This window comes from Rissa tridactyla, chromosome 8 (assembly GCF_028500815.1).
Source record: "Rissa tridactyla isolate bRisTri1 chromosome 8, bRisTri1.patW.cur.20221130, whole genome shotgun sequence".
NCBI classification, from domain to species: Eukaryota; Metazoa; Chordata; class Aves; order Charadriiformes; family Laridae; genus Rissa; species Rissa tridactyla.
In genome coordinates, this window is record NC_071473.1 from 44056676 (window position 1) to 44084018 (window position 27343).

The window sequence follows — 27343 nt, forward strand, 5'->3', positions numbered from 1 at the left end:
CATGGGGACACCCCTCCACAGCAAGGACCTTAGCCAAATGCAGTCGGTGGGACGATGTCCAGAGGGACGCTGGCCCCTTTACCAAAAGGCAAGGATGGAAGGCAGTGTCCCAGGGAGGCTCAAAGACCCTCACCTACAGAAAGGGCCAGCTTGGCTAGCAATTGGGTCTTTGAAGGCTTTGTGCTCTCATTAGTCCTGGTGGCCCCACTAACCCTGCAGACCTGCCTCCTCCAAAACACACCGGCAGACAGCAAGCGTGCTCCGCTGGCAGCTGCAGGCATCCACACAGGACAGCTCTTCCCTGAGCGAGGAGCACAGCCAAGGCGGAGATCCTAAATGATCTCTAAAATATTAATAGCATCAATCAGACTCAGGCTGACAGAGGTTACAACACTGGGACAGTACAAGAGAGCAGGCTCTCCTGAAGTTGGGACAAGGCCATACACTGAATATCCAGAGTTTGTTCAAAAACGCATCTGCAGAACGCATGCAGGAGCAGCGCTGGCAGAATGGGGCGCTGAGGTTTCACCTCCACGCCAATTAAACCTGCTGGGGATGCCCACCACTGCACACAGGAGAGAGACCAGCTCAGCTACGCTCCATCCTAGGTAGCTTAATAGAAATCGGTGGCTTTAAGGTATATTGAGTGCAGTGCAAAAATGCTAGAGTACCTTGGCTCAAAGAAAGGTGAGGGAGATGGAGCTGATCCATCAGCCATGAGTGAGACCTTCATAGTCATCTGTGGATAGGCTGCCCAAGAAAACATCAAACAACATCATTATGAGGTTTTTCAACACAAGATTCAACATAAGGAAGGGAAGATGCGTGTTGTCAGCAAATATAAGCATCTTACTTCCATACCTACTGACACCCAGAAGGGCACTGCTGAGAACTGGATGGGTACTGAGTGAGCTTGGGAAAGCTGCAGTGCAGCAATCCAGACCATGACTTCAGGACAGCCATTTTCTCAGGAGCTTTGATGCCCCATAGAGCCGTCAGCAATGTTCATGTCAGAGCATCCAAGGAAAAGATGATCCCAGTCTGTAGCAGACAGCGGCCAGGCAACTGGGAAAACCAGCCACTGTGAGATAGCCCCTGGCTGGGCTCATGCTTTGGAGATACCAGAGCCTCCCTCCCCAACAGGCCACGAAACAGGAGTTGTTTATGCCTAGACAAGGGCAAAAGATGGGCTGTTTCCTAAACCAAAACAGACCGTATCTGCAGACTTTCCAGACAGTTCTTAGCAAACCAATGTGATAGATCCAATCCACAGACTGAAGGTAAAGAGCTCAGGCAAGGAAACCTGCACGTGGAGGGAGCAAAAGCCAGGGTGGAGCCAGAAGTGCTGCGCCAGGGTGGGGGAAGGGCGGCAGGAGACTTTTAATCCCAACTCTGAAATCAACTTGCTCAGTAGCCGTGGGGCTCTGAGGGATTTAATTAATTAATTTAATAAGCGTGAAGCACTGTAAGTTATTAATATACAAATTCCACTACCGTATCTCCTATCTCCCAGTTCAGCATCTCTTGCCACTTTACATCGAGCCCATGAGAAGCAAAAGCCAAGCCACGGTATGCCTCTGTGCAGGGGCAGACGCTGCACACCCACGCACTCCCAGCCAAGGCAGCAGTAACAAAGTCCCATCCCTTTCAGCAGGACAGTGCATCCCGCTCAGCATGGGCACCTGGAACACCTCATACAAAAAAAGCTCTTTCCATTTACTGTCAAGCCCATTGCTACCATAAACCAGCCTGCTGCTGCTGGCGGAGGTGGCCGGCAGTCACTCTCCCTCTTGTAGCCATGCTGGCTTGGTAGGACAATGAGGACTAAACCAGTTAACGTTTTAATCCCGGATGCTAGAAAACCTTATTAACCCTTCATCCCTCCCCAGAGAACTACACAGGTCCATTTTCATGCTCCTACATGGACTTTTAAATGCAGAGAAAAGAGGACACATCTCCTTTCCCAGGAACCAGTCAGCTGTGCTGCTACCCACGTAAAGCTCCAGCTGAAAGGCCGGGATGCAGGGATGCTTTGCCCCTCGCCTGAGCCACGGGACTCTGGGAAAGGCCATCTTTCACGCATTGTGCCTTCGCCTCCCAGCTCCTCCTGGCCTGGAATGCAGCACACGTTGCAGGATTATTGTAAAACATGCCCTGCCTCTAATCCCTTCTCCTCTTGCCTTGCTCTGGTATTGACTGCGGGGAGCTGTGTCAGGCCCGGGGTCAGGCTTGCCTCTCGCAGTACCAGGGCACGCAGAAGGCTCCAGCCTCTCTGGCTGACCGCGCTACACGTGAGACATGGGAAAACATGGGCTGCCCCACACCTTCACATAAGCGGGAACATGAGATTGGAGACCCACAGCGCTGGTGCCCCGCAGGCACAGCCACGGTCCTGTGTCCAGGTGAAACGCCAGAGCTGTGCCAGACAGACACCCGCTCGCTGGGAGATCGAGGGACTAATTCTGACCGTGCTTATGGTTTCCCTGCTTTGTTCCTGGGCTGCCACACCAAGGGCATATTACAGGGTAAGTCTGGACGCACCTGGTGCATCAGCCGTGCTGTGGTCATGCTGTACACACCGTTACCCCCAGCTACAGCAAGATCCAGCTGACAGGTCCCAGTCACACCATGATCAGCCCCCTGCAGCAACTCCCTGCCTGTCCAGACCCCACCGTGGGGACCAACAGGCCACTTCATCCTGCATAACTTTGACATTGCAGAAAGATTTCTTATCAAAAGAACAAGTTGCCTAGATTTCATTGTGGGTAATTTTGCTTGCTTTCAAATGCTTTTTCCAGAACTTTGCCTTTGGCACCTACAGCACAGGCACGACGCACAAACAAGCAGGACCAGGAGAGCCAGCGTGGCTCCTTCCTCCACCTGCAAGCAGCAACCAGACTCACAGTGTAAAGGTCTGAGCAGCATGTTCAACCTCAGCAGCAGCCCACACACAGCCAGATGGGAACCAGGAGGCTCCTTGGTGCAGGGGACAGATGTTCCGATCCCCCAGCAAGGGGAGCGCGGGCACAGCGAGGTGCAGCCGAGCAATATGGCACTCAGCAGGAAGAGCAGCGTGCAAGGTCTGAGCAGCTGCCTCTCTGCCTTTTCGCCTGCAGGCTACGTCGATGTGCACGTAGAAGAACCACAAATGCCAACCTGCCTCCAACCACTTGCATCGACAAGGATGCTTTCGGTAAAGCAACCACTGCAGTGCACTTGGCAAACCGCTGCTGACAATTTTATCCAGAAGGCAAAGCTTTTGCACTAGTTAAAAAAAGCACAAAAGCAACAAATTCTACTCTCTGCTTTGTCCAGTACCTGCAGGCTGCACGGGGCCAAGCTAATTGTGCTCCTCAGTTTCTCTTGAATCACCACCTTCATGCCTTATCCGAGAGCCTTCTGCACCACACGTGGCACCAGGAGGCCCTGGCCCTTGCTAGAGACTGAAGGTGCTGCCAAATAATAAAGGCTGCCTTGGGATGTACAAACATCCTGGTCTGGGCAGATGGCATCAGGAGAGGAGTGAAGACTGTATGTGGCACCCGAGGCAACCATCCCTTCTTTCCCTGCTCAGGTACTCCGTGTTTCGGCGATGTGTCCTAAGGAAAGCAGACAGCCCGTGACCAACTGCAAGGCAGCAAGAAGTGTCACAGCAAACAGGGTAGGACGGGAGAAGTGATGACCCACACCGTCTGCTTCAAGGCAGGACCAGCTCCATCCAAACCAGTCCCATCTTCCTCTTCTAAATTCTGAAAATCTCAAGAGCAAAAGGTCCTGCACCCCTGTCCCCACCCACAGAGATTGTTTACTGATGTCCTCACAGCAGGAAGGACATGACTAAGAGCTGTCCACCCCAGCCACCCAGAATAAGCTTTTCCCTTCCTCTGAGCACTTTCACTCCTACAAAAACAATTTCTGCTTAGTCTTCTCTAAGTTGAACATCCCAGATCCCTAAATCTTCCCCTGGAGGTCATGTCTTCCAGCTCTCTGATTCTTTTTCTGTTCTCTTCTGGGCTTTCTCCACCTGTGCCAGGTCCTCCCCAAGGGTTGTATGCAAAACTTTTTTTGACCAATGGCTAAAACTAGGCTCCAAAACACTTTGCCTATGAAAAGAGGTGAGATTTTAACATGCGCCGAGTGCAATTTTAATACGTATTAGCAAAAGAGAGTGTAGGAGAAGCCCTGATGGTAAAGAACTTAATTGGTGTGTGAGATGCTGTGAGATGTGAGAACACATGCTAAAGCACACGCAGGACAGCCGCGGGAAGGAAGAGCTTCTTGTTAATAAGACCGACACACTGACATGTCCCCTTTGCACTGGCGTAGCTGCTCTAAATGGCTTCTGTGTAACAGGACCTTGTCAGAGGTTGTCTCTACCCACCCAGCAGAGTCTAAACGACAGTGAGAGAGGAACTGGCTGCCTGTGCCCAGTCCACAATATTCTGCTCGACTTAAAGTTTGGCAGTGAGAAGAATGCTCTTTCACACAGTTGTGTATTTTATGGCCAGAAAGAATTACTAAACTCATCTGCTATTTTGCAAGCCATGAAACTTAGCTACTTTCTGGTGAATCAAGACCAAGAACTTACGTTAACCCTCTGAGGATCACACCTTTCCTGTCAGCTCCCAGAATGGTTCATACAGGCCCATGCTCCACAGAAAATTGCTATTGTGCTTTTAGGATGCAATAAAAAAAAAAAACCACCAACAAAAGGCAAAGGAGAGGGAAACACACAAAACTATTTGATTTAGGCGAAGATGGACACTGCTCTTTTCTGCCCTCCTGGGATGGGCACGTATGTTACTGCTCAAGTCATCCAAAACCAGTGAAGCCTCCAGGCTGCATCTAGAGCCCCTCTCCGCTGTAGCAAGACCAGCTCCTGAGACTGCAAGAAAAGGAAATGAAATGCGCGGCTGGGATCATTACTTTGAAACTATAAGCTCGTGCCACTGAGCCAAAGCCTGTTATATCGACATGGGTTTGTGTCACCCCAGCAGCAGAGATCATTCTCCATCTCCGCTTGCTCGGCTCCCCTCCTCCCGGGACAGCTGCCGGCACGGTACTCTGCAATGCTCTGCGAAGTCTAGCTGCAGGAAAACTCCTACAACGCCTTGCCCAGCAGGTTAAAGATACAGGGCTGAGCTACTGCAGAGCAAAAAGTACCCTGCTGACTGCTCCACCACGCTTGGGAAGCTGTCAGCAAAGCACAAAGTGCCACTTGCAGAGGAGCAAATAACAAAACCCCCAAGTTTCTGTCCCTGGGGCACAGAGCCCAGAGGGGGATGTCGCTTCTTAAAGCCTCCAGTATTTAAAAGGCACTGAATTTGGACCTATCTGTCACTTAGGATGCTCCTACTCCGTGTCTCCAGTCACCAGCCTGGGCAGCAGCTCTGAGGGAGGGAGAGGACCCTGCCCACCCGTGAGTGCCAGGCTGAGGAGGGGAGAGCAGCGGCCTGAACAACTACCGTCCACACGCCGTGCCTCCCCTTCCTTTGTTTTATGTGAAAGGGGATACTAAACCCAGCCCCGATGGCTACTCTGTGTTACGTGAGCACTGTACCTTAGCGCGTATTGCAAACCCGCATCCACAACCCCTCGGTCCATCTGGTTACAGCTTCTAGGGAAGCCCAGGCAAAGACGCCTGATGCATCAACCCATCCTGTATCCCCTTCTAATGAGACCAGCAGGAGGAAAGGGAAAAGACTGTCAAGAACTTGCAGACACTCACCCTTCTCTTTCCGCTTGTTGTTTTTCCTTGGAAATGTGTTTTTACCCAGCACTCCTTGTTCAATAAGAAAGGGAGGACAGGTCTCTCTGCAGAGGGACAGAGAGGGCTGCTCCTTTAAGGCCTCTCCTGGATGCCCTTTCCCTTTGAGATGACTATCCCCGACTCCCTCCTCATCTCCCTCCCTTTGATTTAAGAGTTCCTCTCCTGGCCCTGACAGTAAGGTATTTCTGTCCCACAGATTATAACTCACTCTGGGCTATTATTCAACTCCCAAGCCCTGGCCCTGCTGCATTTAGTCCAAACATAATATCCTTCATGCATACATTATCTGTCTCCCTATTATCTGGAATCATTTCGGAATTAAATTTCAGTCCTGCAATATTGGCTTGAAGAGCGGCTCGCTTTATGGGCTAGTCAAAGGTTAGAATACCAATCAAAATAACACTGCCGATGCAGAGAGACATTTTAATATTCCAAAACCCGGTAATTGTAAAAGGACATAATATTTTTTCCCTGATTACCCCAAAGGCAACACATGTTAACAAGGCGAGGGAGAGAGTGAAAGAAATTTCAGAGTTCAGACAGCTGCACGACAGATTTAAAGGAGAAGTCGTGGACGGCTGCCGTGCTCCAGCCCCCAGAGCAGGAGGGTTCCCCTGCCCGCACCAGCAGCGCCGCGCTCCCTGGGATGCCGTCCCCTCCGTCCCCAGCCTCCTGGCGTTCGTGCCACCTGCGTTCCCCCAAGTCAGGAGCCTTCGAGGGTGCTCTCACTGCGAGGGAACGGAGCAGCCAGAGCTACGCCGAGATGGACAGTCGACGATTATCACGGCAGAAGAAACCGCCGCGACCGGCTAGCCTGACCTGACCAGGCCACGAGGCTGCCCCAAATTAATTCCTGTTTGAACCAGAGCCGATCTTTTTAGGAAAAACTCTTCCCTCCTGAACTGGAGAATCCACCACAGCCCTCGGTAAGTTGTTCCAATGGTTAATTACCCTCACTGTAAAAATCTGCCCCTAAATTACCTTGCTTTGGCTTCCAGGCACTGGAACTGCTTATGCTTTTGTCTGCTAGACTGAGGGAGCCTCTCGCCCCATTTTGGCTCTCCCTTTAGATACTTAGCCAAGTCTCCCTTACCCTTCTCTCCAGCACCTTAAACGGCTGCCAGGGTCTTTACTGCATGGTGAGTGTTCCCATGGGTCTTGCAGTTCTCATCCAGTCTTCAAGTTTCCAGAATCCTTTCCGATGCAGAGATGGAACGCAGCATCCCATACCGGTCAAACCAGTCCCAAAGAAAGAAATGATCCAGCCCCTCTGCTCCTACTCGCCATTGCTTGTTTATAAATCCAATAGCAGCCGCCTCCTGGACGCAGTAGCTGCGCATTTTATCGAAAATGATTTTGTGTTTTCTTTCAGGGCATTGATAAAAGTGTTAAATACAAGAGGTCTGAGAAATAGATCCCTGTGGGACCCCACTAGGAAGACATGCACTCCATGATGATTACCCATTTACAATTAAATGCTAGGAGCTGTCAGTTTGCTCGTTCTTAATCAATGTAATGTGTGCCATGTTGATTTTGTATCACTCTTGTTTCTTAATCAAAATGTCATAAGGTACCAAGTCAAATGCCTTCTAGAAGTATATTACATTGACATGGTTACCTTTATCAACCAAACATGTAGCCTCATAAAAAAAATATCAAGTTAGTTTGAAAAAGATCTAGTTTCCATAAATCCACATTGATTGGCATTATATTACCCTCTTTTCATTCTTTATTAATCAACTATGATATCTGGCTTTTCATTACTTTGCCCAGAATTAATGTCAAGCTGATAGGGCTATAATTACTTCATCGGTCATCCCATTTGCCCTTCTAAATTACTGGTACAACATTAGCTTTCTTCCAGTCCTCTAGAACTTCCCCCATGTTCAAAGACTTATTAACAGGCCAAGGCTTCCCAGCCAGCTCTTTTGAAACTCCTGTAAACCAGCTATGCGAAATGTCAACTGAAAGCCACCACTTAACTTTATCAGAAAACTGTGTTGTAACAGCAAACCTCTTGCTTAGCGATCTGGCATCCTCTGCCTTTCCGCAAATGCAGAGCAAAGTATTTATTAAACGTGGTCGTTTTGCTGTTATAAGCAATTCTTCCATTTCTTTCCAACTATGAACCAATGCCATTGCACAAGCAATTTTCTTTCCTCGCCTCCATGGAAGAGACGCTCTTACTCTCCTTAACCCTGGAGTCACACTTCTCCTCTTGTTTCCTTTCACAACCTCTCCCGTTCCTGCCTTCTGAGAGACTTTCCACAGCCGAAAGTTCCGCAGCCGGGGGTGAGGAGCCCCGGAAAGCACGGCTCCCACTGAAGGAAGGTGTGACAGGATCTCAGAGCACTCATCCATGGTGCCAACCAGCAAAACACGGAGCACCGTGGGAATACAAGCGGCTCTTTGCAGTTAAGTGGCAACAGCTATTCGTGTGCTTGATGTTTTGGCCATGAAGCACTCTGCCTGCGGAGTCCTCCTCCGTCATTTCTAACCTTACTACGAATTTTATGTTCCCTATAGCCAGTAACTCAATAAACAGGTAATGAGTAACAATCACAGTAAGACCTCAACAAGTCAGACCTCACGAAAGCAACTTCCAGGCACATGGGCCAAAAAATAAACCAATTCTCAATTGCACTGATTTCAACATTCTTTGTCCCAATCACTCAAGACACTTCAGCATCAAGTGTCTGAGAAGCTCTCAGAGCTCCTCCTCCCACCCCAAAGGCAGAAGAAATTGTTAATTCAGAGGAGAGACAAAAAGCTGTTAGCAAATCTTTGTTTGTTTAGGATGTGTTTATTTCTAGTTGCCAAATATTAACAAAAACATCCTATTACACGCTTCCTCTGTCAGATTTTACAAAGTGAGTGGGTGACCTTAAAACATTTCTGCATGTGTATTAATAGTTTGCTTCCAGGCTATGAGTATTTACAGATCAATAAATGGTGGGCCCGGAAAAGGCCAGCTCTGCACACAGCCACGGCACCCCCAGCACGGTCACACTGCGCTCCCCAAGGCTCCACCAACTCTGTTTCGTGATGCCCAGAGAAGGAAAGCTGCGTTCCTCCCCACACATCATTCAGCCCTCGCCTTTCATAAAAGCTCTCCTGGACTTCAGGAGGATGTCAAACTAGGACCAGTTTTCTGTCATTTCTAAAGCAACCACTATTACTGCATCTAAAGACACGCTGCCCTCTGTGAGCAGAAACCACAGATGGTCAGACATGCCAGGACAGCTGTCCTGAGAAAGTGGCAGCTCTGTGATGGGTATGAAGATAGGGTTTTTTTTTTTAAAAAAGAAATAAAATATCATTTGAAAAACAAGGAATAAAACAAACCCTTAGTGGTTATATCAAACACTCCTCTGTTACCTTTTAACCGCATAACGTCCAGAGAAGAAATGGAAGATCAGGATAGTGAATACAGAGTTAAAAATAGCTTCGACAACCCAGTTATAGAGTCATAGAGCCTTTGTGCCAGCCCTCCGACAAATGATGCTGTGCTGGAAAAGAGACAACTAAGCAAGAGTGTGGCAGAGGTCTCAAATCAAGAATAACACAAGGGAGAAGAATTGGAAACACTTACTTGCTCTTTCACACAATGCAAGACCCAGGCGCAAGAAAACGATCCAGCAGTAGGTTTAAAAGAAACAAAAGGACTTGCATCTTCACCCAGCGTATGAATAAAGAGAGTACAATTAATGCATAACTACATAGCAAAACTCATTGCTGCAGGATGCTGCAGAAACCAAAAGCACGAGTAGATTCATAAAAGGATGTACAAGTTTCTACATCTATCTACAAGATAGACAGATGTGATAAAAAGCGGGTGCTAAGCACAGTGGTCCAGGGGCAGCTGTCAGCTCACAGTCCTCGAAGAGATAATTGGTGGGAACCAGAGAAAGCTGACTTAAACCATGCTTTTCTTGTTACACCTGCAAGCATCAGCTACTGGCCTCTGGCACGGACAGGATCTGGGTTAGACCTTTGGTCTGGCCATTTTGACACCCTCATCATCCTTCTAATGTTTTTCTTGCACAAGCTTATTTTAAGAAAAATCTAGTTTCAGCCCCTGCTTCTTCTCCCACCTTCTCCCTCCATCAAACCACTCCCCCCTCCGTGACATGCTCCCAAACCAAGCGGTGCCGGCACTCCTGCTGCTTGTTGGGTTTCCCATTCCCACGCTCCTGGCCAGCCTGTGATTCCAGGCACCAAGGCCTCAGCCTAAAACAGTTCCATCCCCACAGAGTGAGGATCCATCATGGGACCAACCGTGTTGCTAACTCAAGCAGGACCTAGAGCAACAAACCACAACCACAGAGGATCCCGGGAGCACGAATTAAAGCTGCTCCTTGCATTGTAGTAAGCACTAACGAATTTATCCAGGCTACCTGAGGATACTCTTGGGTCAGCAGCTTGGTTGTAGCTTGTTAGCTGCAGCAACTTTCCTTTTCATGTAAATCTTGACCCATAGCCTTCTGCTTTCTGCACGTATTTTTCCACTGGTGCCCCTCGCTCCTGACATCAAGCACCTTCTGCTGTTTCCATCCTGAGCATCCAGCTCCAACGACATAGCTCAGGTTCTGCACCTCAGTCCTAACCCACGGGGCCTCTGCGCATCGACATGACAGGCACATAAGGAGAACTGGCAGCCGGGATGGTGGCTCTCTATCAAGATGGTTTAGGGGGATATCTGAAATGTTGCAGCATTCAGAAGAAGCCTCCTCTGCTTTCTGCTGCCCTCCCACAAGGCTGAGCTAATCGAAGTGAAGAACATGATAAACTCTCTGCCCCGAGTCAGCTCTACGCTGACAGTTCGCTAGAGATACAAGATCGCTCAGTGACATTAAAAAAGTCAGCAAACACCGATCAGGCTTGACGGAAGGGATGTATTAGTAGGCTGGGGGGCGTAGGGCAAGGTAAAACTTCAGCAAATGCAGTCAAGTGCACAGGCAGCTTTTCTCCTTTTGTCTTCCACAGAAGGCTTTTTCAGGGATGCCAAGACGCTGTGGCCACCATCGCAGCAGCCAGGTGTGGAGCTCACCACCACCTGCATGGCCAGATCAATCCAAAAAGGTTTCCTGGGGCAACACAAGCATGGCAGTCACGGAGCCTGATTCCCATCTTCAGCTTGCCCAAGAGGCAAGTCCTGAAAACTCTGAAAGAGGCCCGGAGACACACAGGGTGCTCGCCACAACTGCTCCTACAGCACAGAAGTGACAAGGGAAGGAGTTTATTGGAGAATGAATCCTGAGAAAGACCGTCTCACCACCTCGGGAAGAAGGACTGCTGAGCTGTGGAGCATCCCCACTCTCTGGTAAAAGTGGCACAGACAAGGAGCGCTTCTTCGAATGAAACAAAAAGGAGAGAAAGAGGAGCTGAAGCCATGTGTACATGGGCAGAGGGAATCTGGAACATATTTCATTGCTACCGCACTACATACAAGCACACAAACATGTCTGGCCCATGCACACACCCTTCCGAATGTAATCCCACTCTTTTGCGTTGCCTTGTATTTGCTGCAGCAGTTCCCTAACTCAGCAGGGTCCTCTTGGTATCACTGCTCACAAGCAGAGACCCAAAGGACGCGGGTGGGGCCACGCCGCAGGAACACATGCCATTTACACTCACATGAGCTGTTTGCTTGGCATCTGAAACATCCAAGTCTCTGCATTATCCATGACCTAGAAATTAGCAGTTTCACACGGCGCCCTCCCCATCACCTTCACTTCATGGATCGGGGCAGAGGCAGGCGCAGCCTAGGAAGTATTTCTAAGTCTGGAACGTGCCAGAGGAAGGGAAAAAGGGGCCACCTGAGGTATGCAGGGAAGAGCAGGGGGAATAGATACCTGTAGATACCTGTCCAACCTTATTTATCTCACACTGGGAGCTCACTCAAAAGAGACTGAGGTCCCACTGGGTCCCGCTGCTTGGCCAGAATTGCTTATCTAGGCTGGAAATCCTCTCTCATGAAAGCACACAGTGGTTCCCCTACAAGCAGCCCCAGCGAGCAGGGCAGCGAGCAGCATGGAAAGATTCTCATCCCAAGGTAAGCGCAAGTCCCAGGGGAAGCAGCTCTTTAGTCACAGGACAGGAGAGGTCCCTGCTCTCGTCTTCAACCTGGGTCACTTCCCAGAGAGATGCAGGGACCCTGGAACCACCCTGTGTCACAGGGCATCAGATATGGAAGAGTCAGAAAAACTTCAGATTTTTAAGGGATTAGATGGGTTGGAGGAAGATGAACATTTCTAACACACATCCCCTCCCCGCATTATCTGAAGATTGAAGCCTTACTTTCTGAGTAACACATCTGCAGAGGGGGACGAGAAGACACGGACTCCAATCCATGTGCCCCCATCCTACACACTCAGCCTGCAACCCCTCCAGAGAGCTGGCAGCGAAGTGCCTTCCTCCTCCTCCTGCCTTCAGGCCCGTGCTTGGTACTTCATGGATGCTCGCCAGCCCTCAGCTTAGTATCACAGTAATTGCTGAAGCCCAATACATGAACGTCTGTTTTGAAGAACAGCCACTTGCCTAGATGTCCATGTTACGATGAATCCCAGCTCCTAAGAAGCTAAATCCAGGAGCTTCGAACTATGGGAAAGAGCCGTAAGTCATTCATCCTGAGGCCCAGAGGAGGAGCACAGTTGGATCAACCTACTTCTTAGCAAACATCACAGTACATAGGGATTTTTTTTTTTTTTTTTTAGATATTATTATTCTACAGCCATCAACCTGCTGGTTATGTAGCTGCTATCCATTCACCGGAAGTTTAGTGAACTTCAAATGGCAATCATTAATGGTCACTGAACTGCAGAATGCCCCAATGTGCTTTCAGATTTCATTTACCAAGGACCAGCAATCAGCCAAAAGATTTGCTCTGACAGCAGGGAAATACAAGACCCTTTGACAAGTTCAGCCGGGAATGTGCTGCCAGCATCCCTTGTTAAGTTCATGTTCTACCCTATTTGACGGAACAGATCATGCAAATTGTCCTTCCGCGGACGCTCAGCCTGTCACTCACATTTCCATTTAAAACAATAAGTAAATAAAAGAACAAAAGAAAAGCCCACAAGTACAACGAGCTGTTTACAAGCAAATTCCACTTACCAAGACCCCTAATTATCAGGAAAAGGCACAGAAACCCAAATAAAACACTAAATTGGATGGGGGAAGGGAATCTTACTCATCCAAAGGTCTAACCAGGAGGGCCACCCCAGTTTCTCTTGTGCAGATCCCAGCCTCCCCCTCACCCTGCTACTGCTTGCAATCCCACTTGTTCTTTTCTTCCCACTGATTTGTGACTTATGGCATCACCACATTTTGCTGGGCGGATGGAGTAGCTGTGCCAGGAGACCCTCTGGATGCGTGGCAGCCTGCTCCTTAGCCAGCCAGAGAAGGCACAGAGCAACACAAGACACCAGGCACGAAAGTGCGAGGCATTTTGCTTTGCAAAGTGACCACCGGTGGACGTGCTGCTGAGACATCTCCCCTCTTTCCCACACCACAAAGGGAAATGCTGATTTTTATACTGGAATAATTCCACATGTTTATCAACCAGAATTTGATCTCAAGGGAACTGTGCTCCTAGGAGCCTCACAGGGCTGCAAAACAAAAGAGAGTCAGCGACGCTGGGGCCAACACAACCTTCGCTCAAGAGGGGCCTCACAGTGTCCCACTATTATGCGGAGACACCGCACTGTGCCCGCTACAATGGGATTCTCCCCAGCTGCGGAACACATCCCATCAAGTACAGTAAGACTCTATTAGAGGAGATACAATAGGAAGCTGGAGGACTCGCTCAGCCCAGCTTCTGAGAAAATAACTCATTTCAATGCAAAACAGCAGTAGTTATTAGACACCTCCTTCAAGAGGGAAGGAGAAGGACAAGGGGAGGGGGGAGAGAGGGAGACAGGGACCATGGCAGTTTGCACAAAAGTACCTTTTTCAGATTAATCCACTGTTTGAAGTAATCAGCAACCGGCAGCCCTAAGTACTGGCATTGTCCTGGTAACCTGTAAGAGAGAAGAGAGAGCAGGTTTGATTCAATCAGTGTCCTGACAACACAAACTCTGTTTTCTTAAGTACATTTCGTTCTGAGATGGAAGAGACCCTCAAGTCTGCTGTAACGCGCCGCGCATCAGAAGGACCGTAGCTCTGGGCAAAAAAAAAAAAAAAAATAAAAAAAATCTCACGAGAGCAGAGCTTGGCTGAAGACTTACATCCATCCAGCCACATCCGGGCTGCTGACACCTTTCAGGCTGAACATTTTGAACAGGAGGTGTGTGCCAGTGCAGCTCTTCTCCACACAAACACGACTGGAGCATCCAGGCTGTCCTTAGCTAAATGAACTCACCACAAATCCCTGCAAAACCATCCTGCTCAGCCAGCAGCTTACAGGGCAGACAGAAGGCACTTGTTGTGCCCTGGTGCTTTTCCACTTGGCCTTTATGGTTAAAACACATGAGGGAGGGAAGGAGGCACTGATCCACTCATTTTTGGGGGTAGTAATGCTGCAGGACCACTGTTTTAAGGCTAAGAAAGCAGAGGCTGTTTTCCAAGCAGGTGCTTGGAAGGAGAGAGCCGTCCCAACGCTGAAGATCACAGAATGGTTCGGGTTGGAAGGGACCTTAAAGACCATCTAGTTCCAACCCCCCTGCCACGGGCAGGGACACCTCCCACTAGACCAGGCTGCTCAAAGCCCCGTCCAGCCTGGCCTTGGACACTTCCAGGGATGGGGCGTCCACAACTTCCCTGGGCAACCTGTTCCAGTGTCTCACCACCCTCACAGTAAAGAATTTCTTCCTGATATCTAATCTATATCTCCCCTCTTTGAGTTTGAAACCTTCATCCCTTGTCCTATCACTACACTCCCTGATAAAGAGTCCCTCCCCATCTTTCCTGTAGCCCCCTTTAGGGACTGGAAGGGGCTGCATGCTGTCTCACTATGGGTTTGAGCCCCAGCAGCCAGAGCGCCGAGCACGTGTATTCAACCTCTCCCTGCTACTGCGAGCCGCTGGACCAGGGCTTACAAAGCAAAACGGCACCAGTAAGGGAGGCGGATTGCCTGAAGGGACAGCAGGACCCCAGGGTTTGGAAAGCTGTTTCTCCCACACTGTGCCGACCCCAGTGCCTTCGCAGGGGAGCGACAGCATCAGCAGACGAGGAAGGCTGAGTCGCAAAGCCGTGCGGCTCCAGCCAAGCCTCTGCAGGGAGATGAGTTACGTGAGTTTTCCCCGGCCGGTTTGATCTGATCAAGAGTAATTGATGGATCTTGTTCATTCACGTACTGCTGAGCACGCCTGGGGCACTGGTCACAGGATCTTTAACTGAAGCAAAGGAACATCCCAAATAAATATGTCAACTAAATAAATGACTAAATTAGAGCCGTTTGTGCATGTTAAAAGCCACAACCCCAGAAACGGGCTTTTGCAAACAGAGGGGGGTGGGGAATCTCACAACTTCCTCAGGCATCTGGGGGCTGTCGAGGAAGGTTGTAGGGGGAGGAGGGAAGAGCTGCGGGTTCTAGCATCAGCTGCTCAAACATCCCAACACAGACCATGTCCAGGGCAAGGTCTTCTCCCACTCTGCGTAGAAGAAAGACTGAATAGTCCAGCCTGGACTTCAGCCTCAAGGCTGAAATTCAGGAACCAGCTCTGCTCAGATGTGGGTACAAGCGAGATACACCGCCTTGAGCTGGGGGGCACCGTCAGCACCTCATGCAGTACCCGAGTGCGCAGCCCAGCTCCAAACCCTCTGGTGAACAGGACAGCATCTCCTCAGCCCTATAAGCAGTTTCTCCACATAATGAGATGGAGGGACACAGATAACGTACTTGCAGATAATGTGAGAGTCAGGGTAGTGCAGTACCAGAGTGGTTTGGTCTCGGTGCTGCCTGCATTTCTATGGGAAGAAAACGAAGGAAGCTGGCAAACACATCCAGGAGAATCTCCTGGAAATACGTGCCCAACGAAGCCAGCACACTCTGGGCCCCAGCAGTGTTCTGGCTTTGTGAGCCTTGCTTAGGCTAAGAAAGGAACAGGCTCTCTGTGCCTGAACCAAAATGCCTGGTCCTGAAAAGATGCACATATCATCATTTAGGAGCAATAATGTAAGTCATACAGAACACATTTGAATAAGGAGGTCCAGAGGAATCTCTTTGAAAGCAGGAAGCCTGTCAAAAAAACGAGCTCGCAAGCAGCAGGGCTACGGCGATTTGCAGGGTAAGCAATGTGACTTGACAGCATGGTCTCATCTCTGGGCACGGCTCATCTGATGCTAGCACCATCGCGCTGAAATAAACCACCTGGAGTCACTCCTCGCAATTGCATAGCCGTCACATAAATAGCAGCCTGGTCCGCGCATTTTACAGCCATTACACATATGTCCATGACATCCCAGAGTTGAACAGACCCCACCAGCCCCAAAGCAGCACACTAAGAAAGCTCTTCCTCCAGGAAAGCTGCTTTCTATTGGTGCCCAAATTAAAAAAACGTCACGAGAAAAGGAACCATCTAAAACAAATGACCGGTCTAATACAGACACATAATCACCTTAACCTCTCCTTACGCTGCACACATTTAGCTAGAGAGGATGACGACAGCAGTAAGCAAAAGGTATGTTACTAAAAGCCGCGTTTCTCCTCCCAATCCTTTTCATTAATACAGGTCTCAGCCCAGCTCCAGTTAGGGGAATAATTATCATCTCTCTTAACATTTGGACAGGGCCCAGAAAAAGCACGTACAGCATCGTTCTTGTTAGCCGCAGCAATTGACAGCTAACCACCCAGTGCAATGAATGACATCTAAAGCGCTTCCATCCCCGTGGGACCAGAAGGCCCAGCAAACTGGACAGTCTGGTTCTACTTCCACCCTGAGACTGATGGCAGTATGCCCTGGGCGCTGGACAGTGGGTCTTTAATTGGAGAAAATAAATGCTCCAAATAAATATGTCAACTAAATAAATGACCCATTTTTGCAAACAAGTAACAACCCCAGAAACTGCCTGTGAAGCTGTGTGACCTTAGGACATCTGCCCTCCCCCTCTGCGCTTGTGCTCCCCTCATTTCACGTTACCACCAGAGAGACTTCACCAAGTTTTTCAAGCACTAGAAGACCTACACTCATGCTGTAACCTGAGTGGGCTGTCAGCAGCATGGACCAGAGCATCATTCTACTTCCCGAGCTGGAAGGTGCAGGTCTGGTGGCTCCAGGCCAGCACGGCCACAGCCACTCAATGCACCTGCCTTTAGCGAAGGATTGTCCTGTGGGTCTGGTGTAGTCTGGGTACGCAGCATCCCCAGCACAGGGAACCAGGGGCTCTCACTGCACAGAAACCAGGTCGCCAGGTAGCTATGGGAAGGAAAACACCCCTGCATTGTCTTTTTCCCAGCTCCAAAGTTTGTCACCTGCAGTGGTCCCCCACTTCTCAGCCTGGTGACGCTGCAGTCCCAAGCAGGACTTTCTCTGGCATCTTCTCCAGGTTGGAGTGAACAAGGCACACCTGTGGCTCTCCTGGGGACCAGAAGTGCCAGGGCCTGTAAGGAAGTATCTCAATGCACAAGGGTGACCATTCATTCGAGCAGCTCACTTGGTAAATGTGCTCATATGGTCGGTATGGCTCCTCACTCTCACGAAATTTGACTTTGATCACTGGGGGCAGCTTTGCTTGAGCAAAGAGCTCAGGATTCAGCCCTCCCTCAGATAAAGGAGAAGAGAAATGTGGCACATATCGCTGCATTCAATATCCCATGATCCTTCTGGCTTTTGAACGAGGTTTCGCTGCCTCCCCAAACACTGAAGCTCTCACTCCTTGGCACGGAAGCTGGCTTCCAAAACCACCCCATCAGCCAAATGCCATGGCTTCAGGTACGACTGCACTCGATAGAGAAAAACTTAAAAACAACTGTGGGATTTTCCAGCCTCCCATGCAGCTCTGGTAAAATCTGTCCTCCCAGAAGCAGAGATGTGAGGGCATAACATCTGCCCACTCCCAAAACACAGGTCCCCTTGGGACAGAAGAGCAAGTGACAGCAGGTAGCATGCTCTCCTCTGCCAGCCAAGCAAGTCCAAGTCCTCCTTGGACTGCGCTCAGCAGTTGCAGCTCTGCAACATTTTCAGAGAGCTTCACCACCAGGCTCTGATTTCCATCCGGCTCTGGCTCCTCCACTCTGCAGGGTAAATGGAGCCTGGAGATGAACGGGATGCAAATGGGAGGCGAGGTGACATGGCTGCATTTCTCCTGTTGAAGCCAGCTCTCTCCAAGGCGGCAAGAAGCGCACAGCTCGGCGGTGATAAACGGCCTTGCTTTAGTTATCACTTTCCTTAAGTTAAGGAGAGCAGCCTAGTGATGGATGGGCTGGAATTCGGTTATCAGGGAAGGCTGTCAGCCAGAGTTGCCTATCTCCACACACATTTAGCAGGGCGTCATTATGCGATGGCATGGAGTTAAAATATGACCAAGGGTATTGAAAGAAAAAGAACAGGATTAAAAAAAAAAAAAAAGGCAAATTGAGCAACAATAAAGGAGCATGAGACAAGAACGTTATCGTACTAGTGACACCTTTTATCTCGGTCTGGTTAGCTAGAGCAGGGCACAAATTGGTCCTTCCTCCACTATTGTATCCTCTTGTACAAACAGAGGCAGATAAAATGTGTCACCAGTGCGATAGCATATCAATTTAACCCTAATTATCTAGGGGGTCAAACTAAGAAATAGGGGTTTCTCATTTCAACAGGTTCCTCCATCTCTGCTCGGAGCCACCACATTAATATGGAAGGGGGAGGGGCAGCTGTAATTGATTTCCGTCACTCAGGTGGTCCTGGCGTATAAAAAATTAATGCTTGATTCTCCCAACTAATCAGACCTGGTTAACGTCCATCTGCTTCTGGGTTCAGGATGTCAGAAGACAAAGAAATTGGGCCACTTTCTACACACTGGGTGTATTGATATTGAGCCAGTTAAAAGAACAAGTCCCTCTATGGGAAAGATAAAGGAACATTAAATCTTGGTTTTTATAGACCTGGTCTCAGCCTTCCAAAAAATCCACACCCTGGAGACCTTGAGTTGTAAGAGATGCAGAACATTTTAATTGTGTCCTGGCCAACCCCACTGCACTGGGCTGCAAAGGAGAGGGCAGGCAGGCTCCTGTGCTGGAAATCCTTCATTGAAGGAGGGCTGGAAAGCCTGCTTGGATGCTGCAGCACACAACAGCAACAAGGCGATAGCCAAAGAGAGGAGCTGTCAAACCATCTCAGCCTTGCACCCTAGTTCAAAGCAAGGCTGGTCAAGGCGTGGCTCCGGACCACGCGGCGCAGAGGTGCTGCTCTGCTTTGATGTAGGGTGGCATGTCTGCCAGGCCAAGAGGAAAGCTTGGGTGCCCTCTCCTAACAGAGAAAGCTAGTGAGGGAATAACATCCTGTGCTAAGGCACCTGGGAGGTTTTAGCAGAGAAACAGCACCATGACCTGTGTACACTGAACCTCGCATAAGCTGGAACCAAGCTATAAATTTAAAGCAGTTTAGGTAAACCCACACCCTCCCAAAGAGGCAGCCTTACATTGATCCAAACTTGGTTAAAACAGTGAGTCCCAGTCAGCAGGGTTCAATGGCCTGGGGACGCAAAGGGCTGAGAACCTGCTCCACAGCACTGAGGGCGCTGGAGCTCCCCACGGAGGTGCAGAAAGGCTGGCTGGACTTTGCGAAAACCACCATGCCGGGCCAGGAGGGCTCCGACGGAGTGATGCCACAGCACCCACACGCAAGCAGAGCATCTTGAGCACACAGCACAGCTCAAGCCATGCCGCAGCCTGCGGAAATTGAAGCATGCTAACCCACACCTCCAAAAAAACCCCACAAACCCCAACTCCCCCATCCCAATAATTCAAGTTAGACTGCAGCAGCTTTCCTGTGGAATCCAAGGCTTTGGCAGGTAGATGTCTCCTCCCCAGCACAGAAGTCACCATGCCACTCAGTGCAAAGAGGCAATAGCAGAGCCAGTCTCCCTTCATGCTCCCGTCTAAAGTGAAGGACGAAGGGATGTACCCCCTGCCAGATCTCTGCCACCCCACCCACACGCTCCTCAGCCCCACAGACCTGCCAAGGAGCTGGAAGAGCCCGTGTACCTTTGCTTCCTGATGGATGAACCCTTGCTGGGTGACTGCACCCTGCTCGCACCGAGCACACCCACGGCGCCATCCCTCTCTGTCCCCCATCACTGCAGGCCAAACCACTCTAGCATCGCTGTACTTAAAATTCACAAGCAGTAGCTGTGGAAAGGCAATACATTTGGAGAGGGTCTGAAAAGCCCTGGGCTTTCACAGAAACCCTGAGACAGGTCCCATCTCCCTCCCTCTTTGCTTTCCTTCCACCCTCTCAGTTCTCTCAACCACCCCCAAACTTGTCACAGTGCAACAAGCCTACGAGCCGCACATCAGCTTTAAATATCAGCATGCGTGAAGCAGGGACATGAGAGCAGGGAAGTGGGAACAGACAGAGCAAGCCTCCATCGCCTGTCAGGAAACACTAATGAATTTCAACACCAGCAGCCATTGCCTCAGACGGGCTGGCGAGAGGAGACGGAGTTACAGCGAGGAGCCTTTGCAGGAGCAGCCTGCCTCTTTTCAAAGCCCCCTCTGTTAATAAATGTCATTGCAGAGCGGGCTGCAGCGGTCCTCGAGCCGGGATGGGGTGGGTCGGGGGAGAGACGGGCGACTGACAGCGCTCAGGATGCCTGGGCAGTGCAGCCTTTTCTTCTGCTGCATCCCCAGACAGGAGCCAGGAAAAGGAAGCAGACGGGACATCGCCGTTGGCATGAAGCTGTCTTCCATTAAGGTCCCAGTACCCAAATAACAACCTCCACAAGGAGCCACGAGTGCAACCCCAACACCCCCCAGTCCCGTTCACTGGGATGGATGGAGGCTCTACAGGGAACGGTCCTTGGGATGGGCAGAGTGATGCAGAGACATCCAGACACTCTGCCTGCGTTCCCAGCAGCAGCAAAGGGTTACAGAGCAGCCTATCCCTTCGCTAACGCAAATGCATTCCCGAGGCAGTGCAGGAAGAAGCATCCAGCACAGGGCACCGCGTGGCAACCGCACCGATGCACAACATGAAGGTCAATGCAAGCCTTCTTTACAAATGTCAACCTGTCATCTCTGGATATTAATGAGGGCTGACCAGCAGCTAAAATGCATCCATGCTCCATTAGTAATAAGAGAGACACGATGCAGGAGAAGAGCACACACCACGGCATGCGGAGGGACCAGGGGTTCTGCAGGGCCCGGGGAGGTGTGGTGATGCACAAGATAACCAGGGCCACTCCAGCTGCCCAGGAAGGAACGCAGCCTCCACACAAACCCCTTCACTGGAGTGTGTGTTATTGTTTTCCATCAATCTTTAATTGGATTAGTGTAATGAGGCCAAAAAACCCAGGCTAAGCAGCGAGGATAATACCTGGCACTTTCAGACCTTCCTTTCTTTTTCTGTGATGCCCACAGTGGGCAGCGCTGGCCTCTCTCTACTGGGCATATTCCTGCCTAGGAAGCTTAAAAGGTAAACTGCAAGCCTTGGGACTCACAGCAGCACTGGCTGAAATGTCTCAACACCCATCATATGCCAACAGCCAGGTGCCTTTTCTCTAATTTTTGCTGGGCACCCATGCTTTCCAAGCAGCTAGCCTGCAAATGGAAAAGGCTGCTATCCCAGGCTGCAACCGGAGCTATGTGTACACTAGGAAAATGATTCTGCCACAAAAAGCAGACAGGGCAAGTGGCTCGTCGTGACTCGCTCGTCCTGCAAAGCACTGTGTGCCTTCCACTGCCATCAACCTTAATGAAACATGAAGGCATTTAACACCATGCGAGATCTGGCTCTTTTATGGGTATCTGTCTGTGCGTCAGCTAGATGCTGGCAGAGATGCTATCTCAACATTAAAAGCAAGGCTGTAACACAGCAGGTATTCAGCCTCCAACAGAAGATGCTCATCAACAATTGCACACACATGATGCTACAATAAATCTATGTGCTACCGCTTAACAGCTTCTCTTAAAAAGATTCATAGCTCTATTTACTGGGCCTGATTCTGCTGCTGTGCATGTGGGAGTAAACCCGAAGTAACTCTACCTGGAGTCAGTAAATAGCCAGGGAGAGTAGGATCAGGATTGAGCCTTCTGGTTTTTAAACAACTACTTAATTACCATCAGGATACCAGAGCTCGCTGGCTCCACGGTTCAGCTGAGGTTAGGAGTGCAGCAGACAGCAGCTTTGCACTCCTCCATACCGAGTCCTCCAGATCAGTGAAGGGGTAGAGCAAATGCTCCCACCAGCCCTTCCAGACAGGGAGGACGACTCGGGGGACTTCCCTTTGACATCAGAAATGCATGATGCTGCTCCCAAGGAAAGAGAAACTGGAAAGCCTCCAGGGCTGAGGCTGCCCCCCTCAGCCTTGGGAACCTGACACTATGAAAACCCCTTAAAAACAGATTTCTACACACAAGGTTGCTGTGACAGTCAGTCTGCTTACTAAATACGACATTACACAGCATCTCATGATAGGAGTGTACAAAATTGGATACTGTGTACATCTACCACACAGGCACGTTTTCAGTAAAAGTCACCCGTCATGACCACAGGCTGCAGCGGGTGAATTTCCAATTTGTCATCAGGAAAAACCCTTCACCATGCAGGTAATAAAGCGCTGAAAGACTGGTGGGGGAATCTCCTCCCCTGGAGACAAACTCACCCTGGAGAAGACCCTGAGCAACCTGATCCAAGTTTGAAGTTACCTCTGCTTTGAGCAGGTGGCTGGATTAGAGATCTCTATTTAAATTATTCCGTGATTCACGCTGCAGTGGAGCCTGATTACACAGAGCGTGTCCTTTCTCCGTCTATGCGGTCTTTTATGAAGTCTTTCACACAGACACTAATTTAGTAATCGCCTGGTCCTCTGCATACTAGCTGTTTTAAGAAGAAGCGTTCAGACTCCTGCTGCAGCATACTGTAATTACACACTGAGTAAGGGAGTACATCTGATGCAATGGATGCACCCACAACGTATCGTGTCTAAGTCCCCTCAAAACCAAAACCCACACAGAAATTAAGCTAAATTTAAACGTGCTTCTCCTCCCGCTGCACAATTCCCATTGAAAAAGTATTTCTCCCCAGGAAACTGGAGCATGCGAGACCTAGAGCAAGGCACTGCTCTAGAACTGAGACACGTCCTGTCCCAGTCCTTCCTTAGACCTGCTGTGCGACAGGCAGGAGGAAACCTTGCCTCTTCCCTGCCTGGCCTGTCCAGACCATTTAGTGTATAAACTCTTCAGGACAAGGGCTTCTCTGCTATGAGTCATAAACTGCTTAGTGCCTAATGGTAAAGCCTATAGACGCTTAACATAATACAATCATGTCACTTAAAGGCCATTAGTCTCCAGTCTAAACAGCACTTTACCAGGCACAAAGGGGACCTGCCAGCTCAGGAAGGCAGCAGAAGGGATGTCGGTGGCCAGTCGGGTCACTGGACTCGCAGACACCCGACGTGAAGCCCCAAAGTGAACGGAGTCAAGCTAAACGGCACAGGGGAAAGCTATGGCAGCTCTAGCAATCAGAGAGCTTTATCTTTTGGGCTTTCTTGAACCACTTGGATCAGCTGAAAGCCCTTGCCAGCCAGGTGAAAAACCTCTCCACCTCCGGCCATGACTGCACTGCTTGCAAGGAGGGGCAGAAGCCCCTCACCCACACAGAGGTCTCCAGCCTTCTGCATCAACTCTCTTCCCATTCATCAAACCATTTATCTACAAGAAAATATGCCATTCTGTATTGTGACGTTGTTTGAACCCCTCTTCTTTCCTGGCACAGTCTTTGCCTTCCTCTGGCACCACATCATCCAGGTCTACTCTCTCACCCGACTTCTGTGATTGCCTCTTCTTCCCTCTCCCCTCGAAGGGGAAGACAGAAATCCTGTAAGGAGCCAGTGGGACGCAGTTCACCTCCTCCCCATCCCCTCTGATGAAACATGACCCAAAATTACACGTACAACAGCTCCACGGGCTCTTAGCACAGCCTCCAGGCTGGCAGCAGCAGGGAGCCTGGCACGTCGTGTAGCAGGGTCTGAGCACCGGTTTCTGTGCACCTGCAAATCGCATCTGCGTGAAGGGAAACAAGTTTGTCTTTTCCTCGTGCGGGAGAGACCACTCCCCACCTCTGAGCACGAGCTGCCATTAGTATTTGCTTCGCCGGAGAGAAGGAGCAGCGAATCCTCCAGAGCAAAGGACAAGTGCAGCAATTAGGATGCAGGGGCTGCGGGAGCTGTTTAACAGCACGACCCGGAGGTCAGTGCCGCCAACTCCCAGCCCTGCATAAATATTGTATGAGTCGGGAAGAGGGGCTGTTACAGCCACCCTCCGCGCCAGCCCTCCCCCCTCCATCGCCACTCTGCATCTAGCTAGATACACCAGGAACATTATTTACAGATGTGACAGTCGGGAAAATCACTTGAGTAAGTAGGGGAATGGGAAAGAGGGCTGCTCGGTGGAGCAGGCGCCTGGGAACGGGCTCCCACCCACACATTCTGCTTCCCCTTGCAGGGTGCTCCTCTGCACGGGTAACTGCCAGATGGCACGGCCCATTCTCAAACTGGAGGATGAAATACCACCAGGAACAAGGAGGGGAAGCTGTGAGCTCCCCTCTCGAAGGTTGCCCAGGGGTTTGATTACCAATGCTGCCGAAGGACACTTCAACCAGCAGCTGCTTCCCAGTTCCCTATCAGTATCTCTGCCAGACCCTCCCTTTGCAGGGAGCTTTATAGTAATACAATGAGGGGGTTTTCAGAGAGCTTCCCCACAGACTCCGTCCGTGTAGCACTGCAGAAGGGTCCCTACTTCAGCACAGCCACAGCGGCCTCATCCCTGCAGAGAATCCTCCAGCTGCTCTGTTTGGTACCAACCACCTTCTTCACCCGTGACCTGTCCACTGTTTATTCTCTGAAGGACCATCTTTACCTGCAGCTTCAGCCACGCTGATCAGCACTGTCGCTACTGCATCTTGGAAAGACCTCTCGTTCCTCTGCCCATTTTTTTTACTGGAGACGCCCGCCAACTGCAGGTTTGCCATGATGCTCTACACAAATACAAACCTACTTTCAGGTTGACTGAGACTGGAGGCTCCCAAGGACAAGGACACAGGTCATTCTTCAACTGTACCAGCAGCCCATGAATTCCTAGGGGCACACAGCTAATAAACATTACTGCCCTGGGCAGCACACAAGGGCTGCAAGATAGGAAACACAGCTTGGATGTGCTTCTGCCCACGATACCACTCCAGAAATTCCTCCGTTGCTCTGCAGCTGGTTGCTTAATCTAGAGAAGGCAGAAGCCCAGTATTACCGTTCACAGCTTTCCTGAACTCACTGAGCAATTAATGGGCTTAATTATTGATGGCAAAGGCAGGGAAGGGAGAAAAGAAAGAAAAAGCCAACGAGAAGGGAATGGTGTGGGGGTGGCGGGCGCCAAAGGTCTCCGAAGATCTTCCCTCAGCCGAGAGCAGAGAAAGAGCCCCTAGCCGCTCTGCTGCTCCCACGGCCCTGCTCTAATGCTCCCTGACATGCCTCTGAAGACAGCGAGCTGTTTGCAGTCACCACCGTGATTTGTTAGTAATTATTTTCACGGTGTCACATTGCTGTCACTCTCTTAACAAAGAGACAGGCAGCCCGAGGCTGCCTGCGAGAAAGAACCAGCAGAGAAAAGGAATTGTCAGGCACCCAGGGATCCTCTTTGCTTCCTGGGTTTCACAACCAGAGTCCTTACCAGCTTCTGAAGAAACTTCTGAGAAGAAGTGGCAAGTCAGAATCATCTCCCATCCTGGTCACAGCAAGAGGAATTAATTACTTAGCCCCCTCCTAATTTCACCTTACCTGTAAATCCAGTGCAAGACCCAGGTGCTTAGAGCCCCTTAAGCCAGCGATTTGCTTCAGGCCTGCAGCAAAGGCAAAAAAACTTTGGTAATTGGTGACTTTTAGCGCTCTCCTTGCAAGCTCCAGTTTTTTTTCATATGGTCTTGCCATTAGACCGCCCTTCCCAAGCACAGCAAACCCTGATGACAAACCCCTGCCTGAGCCTATCACACATTAACCCTCCAGACCGGCCACGTGTGCTCTCCCCACACCAGTCTCATTAATTCTGGCACTCTGCTGTGCTCCGCATGGCAGTAACATTTCATTTGGCATTTTGCAATGCCAGCGGACCTCGGCAGCTTCCTCACACCTGAAATACACAGCCTAATGGCTTGCCATCTCTGTTTTCTCATACGCAGCGCGGTGACTTGACAAGAACCTCCCCTTGAACCACCTCCCATCCATCCATCTCACACCTACTGTGCAACCGCAGCCATCTATCCTTCGGCTAACTTGTCAGTCCAAGGTAATCACTCCTTTCCCAGTAAGCGTGGAGCTTGCTTGGGCCCCCAAGGAATGAAAGCTATTTTGGCACCTGAAGTGTCACACAATATAAGGATATAGAGACGAAAGACTGAGACACCTGGCCAGCCAGTCCTTAAAGCGCCCTTGATCTCTATGCAGAAAGCAAGTGGACTTCTCCTGAGCAATTCAAAGTTTGAATTACTCCCGGCAGAAGCGTTCTTCCCCTGCGTGCTTACTGACGGCACGCAAGGGTCAGTCCCTGCAGCCGCGGGGAGACCTGGGTATTAATTCACCCTCTTAGCACAGGGAGAGTTTGGAAATATTAAGCCTCGCAGTCTAAGCAAAACCCTCCTGCAATTAACTGCACGGAAGAGCACTGACTCAGAGGGCAGCTCCTTTTCAGGGGTCCTTTTAATAACCAAGAAACGGCACATACATGCTGTGAAGAATTAGGATCACCATTGGGAAGCTAAATGGTCCATAAAATGTAACAGTTCTCTTCAGAGCTGGGAGCACAGCGAGCTGGAGGAGAGGTCTTGGCAACTTCCCACCAGCCTCCTCCCTCTGCCCGGTTTGCAGGGGGGACACATGTCTCCAGGCAGGGACAAGGAGCTGAACCCAGCCGGTGGCCAGGCACCTGCGGCATGCTGGCCGATGGTCAGCACCGAGACCTGGCTCGACACCCAGAGGGAAAAAATGAAGCAGGGAAATCAGAGATGACCAAGATGCACCTAAGGAGGGAAAAAGAAGAGTGTCCCAGAGCGTAGGTGCTGGGCAGAGGGGAGGAGAAAGCCCTGCTGGAAGAGAGGCAGACGAAACTGGTGGGACCAAGGCAGGGGAAAGCCCTGAGTAGCATGAGCTTCCCACACACAGCCCTGCCAGCATATTGCGCTGCTTCCTCACTCTTTTTCCCCCAAACTCCACTATTCTGCTCTTTCTTCTAGTACCACCTCCACATGACCCATGTCACTCCTAACACCTGGTCCAGAGCAATCTCCAAGCACAAGATGCTGTCTTTGGGGTGCCAGGCTGAGGGCAGTACCCTGTCCAAACACACAGAAAAAGGTGACTCCAATGTGGAATGGACTCAGCTCCAAAAGTTAGTCTGCAGTTCCAGCACCCTCCTGAGAATCCTGTACACAGCCAGACGTCAGCTCC

At 50.3% G+C, this 27343-nt stretch overlaps 1 protein-coding gene across 7 annotated transcripts in view; it reads right to left on the reverse strand.

The window, feature by feature from the left end:
- Positions 1-27343, reverse strand: part of ERI3 (ERI1 exoribonuclease family member 3) — a 137434-nt gene that overhangs the window by 69388 nt on the left and 40703 nt on the right. For all 7 annotated transcript variants that reach the window (XM_054212766.1, XM_054212763.1, XM_054212764.1 and 4 more), the window contains one exon: positions 13719-13791. In XM_054212766.1, coding sequence (XP_054068741.1) covers positions 13719-13791 — 73 coding nt within the window. The remainder of the gene's footprint in view (positions 1-13718; positions 13792-27343) is intronic.